Below are 13031 nucleotides of genomic sequence, written 5' to 3' on the forward strand. Positions count from 1 at the left end.
CATTTTTTGGAGTTTATTATAATTATAATTGTTTAATTTCATACGAGAGATGCTGATCTCATAACCATGCTTACAAAGTTAGGATAGCTCCTGTCGTGACGAGGGGAGTGTCCCCCAAAGCATGCTGCGAGGTGAGAGTGAGGCTACAGACAGAGTTCACTGTCACGTGGGGGTGGGGGGGCCGGATATATGTGCAGTTTGGGGTTGGGGCTGTAAGACACCAACATCCTTAGCTAACGTGCTTAAAGAGGCCCTATTATGCTTTTTGGAATGCTCACTTTCCTGGCGTGTGCTCAACAGGTTCTGCAGAGACTCAGATTAGAGCTGCTGCAGCACAGGCAGTATGAGAAACATAAAGAGCTTTTGGACCATTAAAGCATGGAGACGTGTCCCGACGGAGACACTGAATACTAATATGATCCTGGAAGTATCCGCTCATGAGCTCAAACAGATACACACGGCCATTTTCACTGTGTGGCAAATGACAGTGAGTGAGTGCCCCATTTATTGTTTTTCAAACCAGTAAACATACAAGACGGTGACTTTAAAACAATCACATACAAGACACGGTGTCAAACAATAACATATAAAATATCCTTTTATATTTATATACTGTATACCCAAACAAATGAACATTGCAAGTTTGCAAAAGCTGGAATGCTCAAGAACATCAATAACTTTAAATATATATATTATAGATATATAAGGTACATTTCATATACATAGATTCAAAATGGACTTCTCCATTGCTTGATCCTCTCTACAGTCCTTTCCTGGCACATTGCACATAACCTCAGGAATCATAAATAAGTTAACTTCTTGGTCAAGGATGCAGATTATGATTTGAACCCGACTAGACGTTGTAGATCAGTGCAGCCTGGTTTACACCCATAAGCATGAGTGTGTGATATCTGAGCGACTGGTGCCATGCTGCTGGAAGCTCCACTGACCCACAACCCCCTGCTGCGGCGAGAGATGCTCCAAAGTACTTGCAACAGCACACACTGCCCCCTGTGATTCAACTCAAAGCTGTGTTGCCTGTGCAGAACGTTCCACCCCACGAACCATGTGAATGCGCATTAGCAATACATCGACAACGTCAGCAAGAAGGGCCGAACAGGGAACGAGACATGTTGAAAAGAATCCTTCTGAAGACCAGATGCAGTGCAGGTAGGCCTCTGAATCTCCAGACCGCAGCAGGAGATGCAGTGCTTCAAGCTAATGTAGTCTTTTAAAGACAATACAAACACTTTTCCATTTGGATGCAGCCGTGCTTATCAGTGTGAATAATGTAAGTGTGATCATTCAAATGCTGTTGATACACAGGGTAATTGTTCTTCTTGCGGCACAGCATTGTTGTCACGGGCACAAGAGGCCCGTGTGGTTCAGTGTGCTGAGTTGAAATGGAATGGAAACTATGCCAAACTGCTGGCTAAGTTTGTTTTGCCCCACTGTTGGATATACATTGATTGTTTTACCATTTGCATGGAAGCATCTCGAGCTGCCGCCCTGTCACACGTGCAGATCATAAGGCATGAGTCAGCAGTTTCTTCTCAACGCTCAATCCAGGTCCACACTTCAACATTTAAAGTAAAGGCAGCTTTTTTAAATAAATACACGCTATGGTCCCCTCACTGCCTTGTTTGCTACATCCTATTGAGGTAGACAGATGCATACTGCAGTAGTCACCATGCCAACCCCACCCTCCCTGATGATGAGGCAATATTTATCTTAACTTAACCAGCAGCAAAACCGTAGTAGTGCACATTAGCATGACATGATAAGCACATACTTTGTGGATGTTGCAGCTCTGTAATACTTAAGTTACCGTTCCCATATCGTTACACAATACATTAGCCATATTGTGCATCATCATTCTTTAAGGACTTAATAATGACAAATCAGTTTAGTAGAGCTGAAAAGGCTGCCAAAATATGGCCGACTATTGCACACATCCATGCTTTGTAACAGACAGCATTGTCAGCCTTCGTGTTGCCTTGCCGGCTGTCACCCTTGACGATATCTCCCGACAGATCAGAAACACTGAGTAGTTACAGTGTTTCTCTGATGTTGTACTTCAATGAACAACCGATAGCAGTTTCCAGGCACTCCACCAGGGAGCCCGCAGAGAGGAAGTCCAGCTCCACCTCGATGAATTTTATGTAAATGGCAAAATGTTGAGGCGACTCTTCACCTCCGTCACCACTCTGGTTTGTGGTGGCGCCGCCGCGGCAGTTCTCCTGCAGGAAGCAGGTCACAGCCGAGGGCTCACCGTGGCCGTAGTGTTTGCCAGAGCCCTGGAAGTGCTGGAAGAGACTCTGCTGTATGGTCCTCTCCTCGGCGATGCCCAGGTAGCAGTATGTGACATTAGCCCCAGTCCTGTACCAGCTCTGTGACCCTCCCCCGCCATCAGCCTGACCCCTCTCTGACTCACTCTGAGGTAGCTCTTCCCTGTCGCTCTGGGGGAAGATGTGAGCGGTGTCGTTACAACATGACACCGCCTCATAGCCGATGGCGTACAGCCCGTAGGCCTTGGGGATGTCCACAGGGAGGAGGTAGTGGGACGTGTCTCTGCTGCAGCCTGCTGCTCTGGACTGGGACACGGGGGTCCACTCCACCTCCATGTGCAGCTCCAGGCAGCGCGCCTCGCTGATGGTGATGTCCAGGAACTTGTAGTAGACATTCTTCCAGTTCATCTTCTGAATTTTGGTCATGATGACGCGGCCCTCCGGCTTCTCTGGGTTGAAGTACTCACGGAGCCTCTTGCCCAGCGGGACCTGCGAGCTGATCTCAGCGTAGTGGTAGCGCACGTCCTCTCGCCAGCGGGTGTTGTAGCCCACACCGAAGATGGCCAGCTTGTTGGAGAGATGCAGCCGGGAGAACTCGGTCCAGGTCTGGAAGTGCTCCCATTTCAGCTGGACCGACTCCAGGATACGCACCACCGTCTGCATCGTGTCCCTTTTTCTGCAGAGAACCCAAGATGCATTATAAAGATGACGTAATCAAATAAGTTTGACATTTTATAAAGGGCCAAACGAGTCGTGACCAGACACAATTATTCAAATGTGTCGCCTGTTTACTGGAGCTTACGTATGAAACACTTTCAGAAGGTCTCGTTCTTTTGTGCAGCCTTTGACACAGTATGCAGGGGATGAACTACAATTCTTAAACAAATAACTACCAAGACGTTAGGAGGAGATTCCTTAAAGTCTCTGTGTGTAACGTTTGATCAGTTGTGGCTCTAGGGACTCCCTGCGGTAGTATCAAGAAGACACTCTGGCAGACAGCGGACGCAGATTCAAACATAAGATAAATCCAAGCTTAAAGCTAAGATAATATGTGTTGTATTGTACGAGTATGAACTGATGCTTTCGGCTGTTGACCGGCAGAGAGAACATACCGTTCGGAGAAGTCGTTAAAAATCATTGGGAAAATGACAGTGTTGGCTTTTCAATAGTGTTTTGCAAAGCTTTATCAAACATGTTCCATTCACAAAGACAGAGTGCTCCATTGTTCTCGTTGACTTACTGGGTTTGTTCGGACAGCTCGATTTGAATCTGCAGAGCTCTGTTTTTCGGCACCTGGATTTCTTCTAGAGGGAAAACAAACACACGTATTAGCTCAAAGCGACTCTTCCTGTGTGTCTCCTGCTGTCCGTCCTCTCGCTGCTCGCTCACCAGTCTCCATGTCCCCCTCCTGGAAGGCAGAGTCCAGCACCTGGTTGCACCAGTCCTCCTGGGAGAAGTCCTCCAGCGTGCTGCTGTCAGACTCCATCTCCTGGTACAGCCCGCTGCTGTTGATCAGCACGGGGGCGCAGCTCTGGGAGTCCCAGCCCCCCTGACCGAACACCTTCTCCAGCTGCTCGATGGTGTAGCTGCTCTTCCTCTTGCCGATGCCGTGCTCCTTCACACGGCTGTAGCAGCGCCGCAGCGTCTGTAGATTCAACATTCACGGCTTTTATTATCATATGCACAGTAGCTACAGTTACGTTCTGGCAATGGGAATATTAGGTCCCAAGCTCCTCCATCTGTGCAACATATTATATATAGGACATGGGGAAACAAATACAATAAATAAAGAAAATAAAACTGTATGTAGGGGGAGAATAAAGAACTCACTCCGCTGTTCTTCCAGTACAGTCTGACTGCAGTGGTACGGCTGTACAAGCCCCACGGCCCCTGGTCGACCCCCACACACATAGACTGTTATACCCCTGTGCAATAACACTATCTGTAAATACACAACTTTGTGCAGTATACCCGCATGTGCAATTCATACTTTATTTTTTTCTCAATTTATTAACAATCTGTAAACATTACCATCCATCTCTTTAATTTTAAATCAACTTATTTATCTGCTGTTTGTTTTTTTAACTTACTGTATTCTTCATTATAATAATGTGTGCATACTTTGCTATTTTTCACATGCAATTCTCTTCAGTGTATCTGCACTATACTCCTGCTGCTGTGACAATGTAAATGTCCCAGTGGTTCTGAAACTTGTCCTCTCATTCCCCACTTTGAACTGGTGGCCTTTTCAAGCGCCACCTGTTCCTCATCGCTCCAATCAAATGGTAGAACAAGCTTAAAATGGTCACATGTATCGTGTAGTACATATGCCGGGCCTGTAGCGGATACAGCCGTTACCTTCTCGTGTGGCTCCAGCCTTAGTTTGGATGCATCAATCTGATCTGTTGGGTCAGTGTTGGCCCCGAGATGGAGCTCGTTGAGCAGAGCCAGGATCAGCGGGTCATCAATTAACTACTTTTACAAGCTACAATTGCTGCTGCTGTAACTCAGCACTTCCTGTATGTGCTGCACAATAACGGCTACATGTAATGTGAAGGCAGTGGTAGACCTTTACTGTGAATGTTGACAATGCTTCTTGTAGCTAAGATTGACTCCATCTAGTTTTATATTTTCTCCATGTCAGGTGGAAGTTACCTCTATTTTTAAGATATGTTTAAAAGAAATAGTCAGACTACTAAATGAGTAATATATTAAGTTATGTCCTCTCTAGACACTATACAGCCGATGTGTAAAACATAAGAGAAGAAGAAACACATATTTGAGTGGATAAGCACAGCTGTATGGCTCTGATAACAGCACCTCGGCGATAAGCAGGAGTGTATCTTCTCACAACAGCAGCAGTCCACTAGAGATCCAGCCTCATGTTTACTCACATAACAATAAGGTTCATTAAGAAACGTTTGGGTAAAAGGGGGCAAATGGTATTAAATCAGTACTAAGTGTAAGGGCGTTTTTTCATGTATATTATATTATGTAAATATTGATTTAAAAAGCAGAACTCCATTTTGTTCATTCTTATTACTTGGAATATGTGGAAATACAATTTTGACAAACATGTAATCTAAAATATACTTGTGATAAAAAGGAAACATTAATGCATGACATGTGTTGACAGCAATGAAACATTGACCCAAACTAGGCTGTCCTTTCTGGCTGATACATGCAAGGAGGGGAATGAATACAATATTTGATGAATTCATTGGTTGGGATACTTGATTCTTACATAGTGGGCTGTAAGCTAGTGTTAAAGGAGAGATGTTGCTGCATGTTAACAAGCTGTACCTGGTCATAGCCCTCTCTGTCTGTAACATGCCCCCCCCTCCCCCCCCACCCAGCTCCCTGCTGCTGGTGGAGGAGGGACCTGTCCGGTGTGTCATCTTAACCTGATTTACCTTCATCCTCTCCCGGCACTGGGACGGGGTCCTCTCGTACCCCAGCTCCGACAGGGCTCTGGACACCCGCTCGTACATGGCAGGACCGGGGGCCTTCCCAGAGAACACGGTGCCCGCGACCTCCAGCTGCTGCATCCTCGCCTCCGTCAGCCTCTCGTTGCCCCACACCGCGATAAGGGCGTTAGTCTCGGACGGTGTCCACGACATCCCCCGGCAAGCCGTGAAGCTGTTGGAGGATGAGGCCGCCGTCCGGCCCGCGGACCCCGAGCCCACGTTGAGAGGCGAGAAGCGGTTCGGGGTGGAGGGACTGGAGTGGTACTGGTTACTGTCACTCAGGTCCTCCGACTCGGGGGATGGCACCTCGGTTTTCAGGATCTTTAACGGCGTCGATATCTCTGGAGAGTGGTCCGCGGTACTGGACGCCGCCATGTTGCCTCTGTTGCTAGGGGGAGGGGGGAGGGGGGTGACGTCTTTACGCTACACGGTGAGGAGAAAAAAACGGCGCGGATACTGAGAGAGGTCCAGAGAGGGATCCTGGAAGAGGTTGACTTTAAGGCAAACAAACAAACTAACAATCAGAGGTGGAAGAAGTATTCAGATGCTTTACTTGATTACAAGTACCATTACATTATTGTAAAAATACAAGTGAAAGTTCTGCGTTCAAAATATGTCTTCAGTAAAAGCACAGAAAAGTATTATCAGCCAATTGTTCTTAACATAATACAAAGTAAAAATCCAAATTGTACAGAATGTCCACAGTCCTTTATGTGTGTATATAACTATATTTATATATGTGACATATCTAGATAATATTGTTGCATCAAGTAGCATTTTACTGCTATACACAAACAAAGTTCTGATAGACTTTCTGTTGAATATTTAAATAATTTGACTCTTTTGTGACTTAGTTAGTCACCAGTTTAATTTTTAGAGATAGTACATTAGTAGAATGTACTCAAGTAAAGTTCAAGTAGGATACCTCAAAATTGTACTTAAAGGTGGGGTAGGTAAGTTTCAGAAACCGGCTCGAGTGCACTAACATTTGAAAGTACACAGCCGAAAAGAATCCGCCCCTTCCTTCAGATTTCCTTTACAGAGCACCTCCTCCAACACACATGAACGCGCAATGCACGCCCAATGAGGGCACGAGATACATTTGTGCGTGCACGAGATGGAAGGCTGACAGACAGTGCGGCGCCGGCTAAACGGATTGGTTGTACTTTTTACAGTATTACGGCCTTTAAAGGTGGGGTAGGTAATTTTGGAGAAACCAGCTGGAGTGCGAATTTGAAAATACACAACCGGAGAAAATCTGCCACTTCCTTACAGAGCCCCTCCTCCAACACACACGAACGTGCACATGACCATTGAGGACACAAGATAAGTTTGTGTACAGATGGAAGGCTGACAGGCAGGTAGGCCATCCAGTTATTTTAGCCGGGCGGCTAAAAGGATTGGTCGTGCTTTTTACAGTACTACGGCTTCCAGAGATGACATTTTTGTATGGATTTGTTGTCAAAGCACTTAAGATGTTCATTGCTATCGGGATGTTAAGAGCATTCCATGGAATATAACAAAAAGTGTATCTGGAGCCGGTTTCTCAAACTTACCTACCCCACCTTTAAGTAGGCTACAGTAGTCTACTGAGTAAATGTACTTCGTTACTTCCCAACTCAGCTAACAACAAACTTCTCTCTCCAGTCATGTTTGTGCCCTCACTCAATAGACAGGAGCCTAGTTTTGAATTTCATTGTCTGTCCTACCTCCTTTTGAAAATAAAATAAAAGATGAAATATTCCGCCTTCTACGAGTCTACAGATGAACAAAGCTTTGCCTGGAAATGGCTCTGCAAATGAGTCCAGGGTGGCAGAGGTTCTTATTAGGTTTAACTTACATCAGCAGCAGTGCCTGTCCCAGGATGCATTGCTTCAGCTTCTGATGGAAGGGCCCCCGCTGTCCATACTCTCCTCTTCGGATTTTTTTTTTGTATGGTCTATTTACCGTTATTTTACCGTTTTCATCTTAGTTTTGTTTTTTTTCATTCTAATTAGCATTGAAGATGGGAATACAATTATTATAAATTATGCTGGTATTTGTTCATAAAACGAACAAAAGACAAACAATTAAATAAATATTAACACAGATTCTGATTTGAATATTACAGTTTGAAGCCTATTCATTGTATAATATTTATATTTAGCTAAGCAAAGGTAATGCACCTTGAAGGTTTCTCATTTCTCTAATTCCCCTCCTCGACTCCTATCCTTGTGTCTTAGTCCCCCCCCCACAGGAGATGCGAGCGGAGGAGTCGAGGAGGGGAAGCGAGGAGAGAGGGGAAGCAGCAGGTGGTTAGAGAAATGAGGGCTGCAGTCGAATAGTCCAAAGATCAGCTCCTAAGTTCTAACCCTATCGTCTATTCCTTGACCTCTGAGTGAAACATCACGGGGTTAAGGGATAGTGGATAGGAGAATTCAAAAGGACTTGGGAGAAGAGACTGCGGTACTTTAGAGAATCCGACTGCACTTTCACTATCCGACGTGTTTGTGATGCGCCAGCGGACGTCATGAATGTGCGTCTGCTGCTGTGGGGAAACTATGGAAACTACAGTTTTCTATACAGCGGACTACAACATGGATGTTCAATAAGAACGAGGGACTCATCTAGAGACTGCACCGTGCTCTGATGCTGCTGCTTTGCTTTATGAACGTGGACAACAGAGAAACATATTCTTCATGACCAAAGTTGGAATTGAAATAAAAAAGGAAAGTGAAACTTATGCTCGTCACCCTCTCCCTCCGGTCCACATTAATACCAATGATCCCAATACGTATGATTGATGAAAATATCTTAAAATCAATACAAATGTTTTTATTATAAACGTTAGTCCTTAACATCTATCACTGTGTATATCACCATTCAAACATCTTTTACAAGTTGAACAAACCCCACACAGCTCAGTAAAGACTGTGAAATGTTGACTTTATTTGATAATTTCAGTAAAAACTAACGTTCATATTTCTGTTTTTGATTATAATACTGATGAACGTTCAGAACAAAGCACTTTGGCAACCTACCACCTATGTTTTAAAATGCTTAATAAGCACCGTAACTTTCATGATATCATTTCTCGGTCATAAGGTTGTTTCCGTGAACGGCCGACTGTTGAGTGACGGCAAATGCTGCGGCTGCAAGGCATTGTGGGGCAGCATTTTCGATTCTCCTGTCGGTTAGGGAGGTCCAGTGGTTCCTAAGCTAAGGTTATAAAGGAAGTTTGAAACCTGATTTCCTATCATTCTCATCATTCTAGAGAATTCGAACGGCACTTATCATGGCTGCCACTGAGGGACTTCCGGGTCATTTCACTCCTCTAGGAAGGTTCCTAAGCTAAATGGACTATTCGACTTCAGCCGAGAACTCCTCTCCTCTGAGCGGTCATTTTAAAGAGACGTCCATTAATGATGACAGGAGGCACAGCACTCTGTCTGATGGACAGAACTGTGGGTGTTTCTCAATGTCGAGGACGCTTCCTTGGTAGGACATGTCCCTCCGAGTCAGGTCCTTCAGAAGCGAGGCAAGAATCCTCCCTAGCCTCGGAAAACGAAGATTGGTGGAACAGGCTAACAGCAGGTGTGCGTCATATGCGAGGCCCCGCCTTATATGGAGCGTGATTTCCGCCAAAGATTTGGAAATGGGTCCGTGCGCAAAGCATTGTGGGGATTTTAAGACCGCGGAGGATACACATGTGCAGCCTCGAAATTTCCCGCAACGAAGGACGCCAGCCTCGGTAGACAGGCCCGGTCCTTAGCAAGGCAAGGCAAGGCAAGTTTATTTATATAGCACCTTTCAACACAAGGCAATTTAAGGTGCTTTACAAAAATGAAAGACATTCAGACAAAGGCATTTAAAAACAGTAAAATATAATAAAAGAAACATTAAAAGAAAAACAAAAAATTAAAGACATTAAGAAAATGGCATTTAAAATCAGTCATTAAAAAGAAAAGCTAATAAAATAAACATTAAAAGATAAAAGTTACAGTGCAGTCTAAGATATGAATAGTTCAATTATTTCGGTTCTTGATTTTTAATTTATTCACAGAACCTCCCTTTGGAAATCCGAACATTTCCGTCCCAATTGTTAATTTAGACTGATTGTTTTCACCATGTTATGCTCGCATGACATCCACAATCGGACCCTCAGGAGGGTGTACTAGCCCCCTACTCTGCTTTGCGTTCCATAACAAAAGTCTTTAAGTGTTACCTGAACACCCCGTGTTACCAAAACACTATTTTTCACCCGTCGGTGATGTGATACTTGTTCCTCAGTACAAATCACCCAGAAACTGATCGTACTGTAAACCCTGGCTACGATGGATATCCCAAATATCCTACTTTCGAGCAGTCCCTTTCATAAATGTCATGGAGTTTCAGACGGTTTTCACCATGTTTTGCTCGCATTACATCCACAATCGGACCCTCAGGAGGGTGTACTAGCCCCCTACTCTGCTTTGCGTTCCATAACAAAGTCTTTAAGGGTTACCTGAACACCCCGTGTTACCAAAACACTATTTTTCACCCGTCGGTGCTGTGATACTTGTTCCTCAGTACAATTCACCTAAAAACTGATCGTAAACCCTGGCTACGACGGATATCCCAAATATCCTACTTTCGAGCAATCCCTCTCATAAATGCCATGGAGAAGTTAATTACGTTTAAATTTAAAACATTAAAAAATACATGGATAAAAGTTACAGTGCAGTCTAAGATATGAATAGTTCAATTAAAAGCAGCGACAAAAAGAAAAGTCTTCAGCCTGGAGTTAAAAGTAGTCAGAGTTGCAGCGGACCTGCAGGTTTCTGGGAGTTTGTTCCAGATAACTGGAGTATAATAACTGAACGCTGCTTTACCATGTTTAGCATTGGCGTTATAGATGTTAGATAGTTCACTTTAGTCCAGAGGTTCTCAAACTTTTTCTGTCAGGAGAAACACAAATAGTCACATAATGGGCCAAGTTAACATTTATTAAAATACATCAATATGAAAGTGAGCATTCCTTTCACAAAAATGAAAATAATCACTTTGCTGAACAGTGATAATAAAACAATGCTCCATAATTCTGTGCGGTCAAAAAAATAAATACATAATACAATTGTGCAATCCCTTTGTTAGAACAATAAGTTATAATACTTTGCCACTTTGCAATCTGTGCAAAAAAATGAAAATAAAGAAAATGCTGATATTTGGCAAAAAAGTGTGTCTTATCACAGCATTAGTGGCTGCAATGAGACTGTTTTGCACCGCACATTTCTTCAAAACTGGGTTGCAGGCTCAGTGGTAGCGCCAGAGATTTATTTTGGGGGTGCTGTGGGGTAGCTTGACGTTTCATAGAGGGTGCTCAAACATTTAGGGTTTCCCATTAATGTACCGGGCGCTACAGTGGAATTTTCTACTGCAACACTCCCCATGCAAATACACAGTGTACCCGCAACAGTTACAATGAAGGCTCGATAATCAGCTCACGGCATATAAGTGAAAGCAGGGGTAAAGTGCTATTTTTATATGTGGGGTGTGGACCTCACATAGGGGGGTTTGGGGGCATGCTCCCCCGGGAATATATATATTTTAAATATTGAAGTTAAAAGCATCAATCTGGTGCACTTTGAGAGCAAAATGAAGAGATCTATGGATACCTCTCTCAACACCCATTTGAAACCGCACTGTTAAAAGATTTACTTTTTCTTTATGGATATTTTACAAATCACCCTTTTAAACTTTATTCTTTTTTTACTGTCATATAGTATTTCAAACCTGTTTTTAATTTATTCTCTTATTTTTTTATAACTATAATGATCATATAAACGTGTGCCTCGGAAATAATTGTTTACATTATGGGTGACCAAAACGTCTGCTTTAGTCTAAATGCGCATTTTTTTTCAGGCCTGTTTTTTGTTGCGTTTCCACTAGCCGTAGTTCCGGCTAGCGGGTACTTTTTCACAGTTTTCTGGCTCTCCAAAATCGAGGTTCTTTCCGGGCCAACAACCGGGCTGAGTATGCTAAACTAGCAAAACATAGCAACTAGCAAAACATATTTTACCGTGATTTAATTGTAATACACGTTTCAAAATGATGCCGAAGTAACAACATACTGATACCGGTTAGTAGAAACCATGAATTAATGCTTTGACAAGTCTGCAGACAGACGGCAGGCGAAAAACCCTTTTAACCCTCTGGAGTCTAAGGGTAGTTTCTCGAATTTTTGATGTTTTCTTAAATCCCCTTTTAAATGTATTTCTTCTAACATGGCACCCCAGGTGTTAAATATCAAAATGTTCAGGACAATCTCTGGTATTGCTATATATGCAAATTACTCACCTTAGAGCACTGTTTGATGAGATAAGTAGCTCAAAAGCTTAAAATGTTACATCCGATTTTCGGAAAATCTTCAAAACTCTTGTGAAAACACAAATGTACTCATGTGATCGAATTGTTTTGGTGTTTTAGATTTGGTTACCAAAGTCTTAGGATCACAAAAGCAGTGAAATATTTGAATTACACTGTCTATAAATGTGTAATTCATGTCTAAAATGAAAAAAAATGTATTCGAATTTTGAGTAAAACAGGTGTTTATCACTCTACTTTCACCACAGCAGGGACTGAGATACATTAGGACTGAATAATGACTTCATATTACATACCAAGGTTCATGTGATGTGTACAAATACAAATTGAGCATTCAACCTTTTTTTTTCAATCAACAATTTATTATAAATATGTGTTTTTCAACCAACTATTTATATAAATATAAGAAACTGGAAAATCTCACTATTTACAAAATTGAACATCAGAACTTTCAACCAACTATTCATTATAAATGTCAAGACAGTGTCAAGGTCTTTGTCTGTCTTCCAAGACAGTGGGTCTGGCTGCTGTGTAGGTGGGGGTGATGGTGCATGGGCTGCTGTGTAGGTGGGGAATACAAGTGCTATACGAGACCTCCACGAGACCTCCTTGCTGGCTGGGTTGAAGGTGATGGCTGTGGTGGAGCCTTTGTGCTGAGGTGTATCTTGACCTGGTGGCAGCCGCAGATGGAGGTGGAGGCTGCTGGTCCTTGGTGGTGATGGCTCTAGTGAAGGCCCTTGAGCCACAGTAGATCCTGACCTGGGGGCCGGCACAGATGGATGTTGTGGCTGCTGGATAAATGCCGCCTGTGGGCCACTAGGCCCAGACAGCTGTGAAACATCTCTGTAAAACAAATAAAAATGTAGGACAATAATTACAACTAATTTCATTGAAATAAAGTTCAAGTAAAATGTTGCTCAAGCACAAATAACAA

The 13031-nt window shown here is 43.3% G+C and overlaps 1 protein-coding gene across 1 annotated transcript; it reads right to left on the bottom strand.

The window, feature by feature from the left end:
• Nucleotides 1–482: 482 nt before the first annotated feature.
• msantd2 (Myb/SANT DNA binding domain containing 2) lies at nucleotides 483–6147 on the bottom strand. The gene is made up of 4 exons (XM_034098356.1): nucleotides 5702–6147; nucleotides 3678–3933; nucleotides 3529–3592; nucleotides 483–2964 (listed from the first exon to the last, which is right to left on the bottom strand). The coding sequence occupies exons 1-4, from the start codon at nucleotides 6128–6130 to the stop codon at nucleotides 2052–2054; spliced, it is 1662 nt and encodes a 553-aa protein (XP_033954247.1). The 5' UTR covers nucleotides 6131–6147; the 3' UTR covers nucleotides 483–2051.
• Between the last annotated feature and the right edge of the window lie 6884 nt (nucleotides 6148–13031).

The sequence above is a fragment of the Pseudochaenichthys georgianus genome, chromosome 14 (assembly GCF_902827115.2).
Source record: "Pseudochaenichthys georgianus chromosome 14, fPseGeo1.2, whole genome shotgun sequence".
NCBI lineage: Eukaryota > Metazoa > Chordata > Actinopteri > Perciformes > Channichthyidae > Pseudochaenichthys > Pseudochaenichthys georgianus.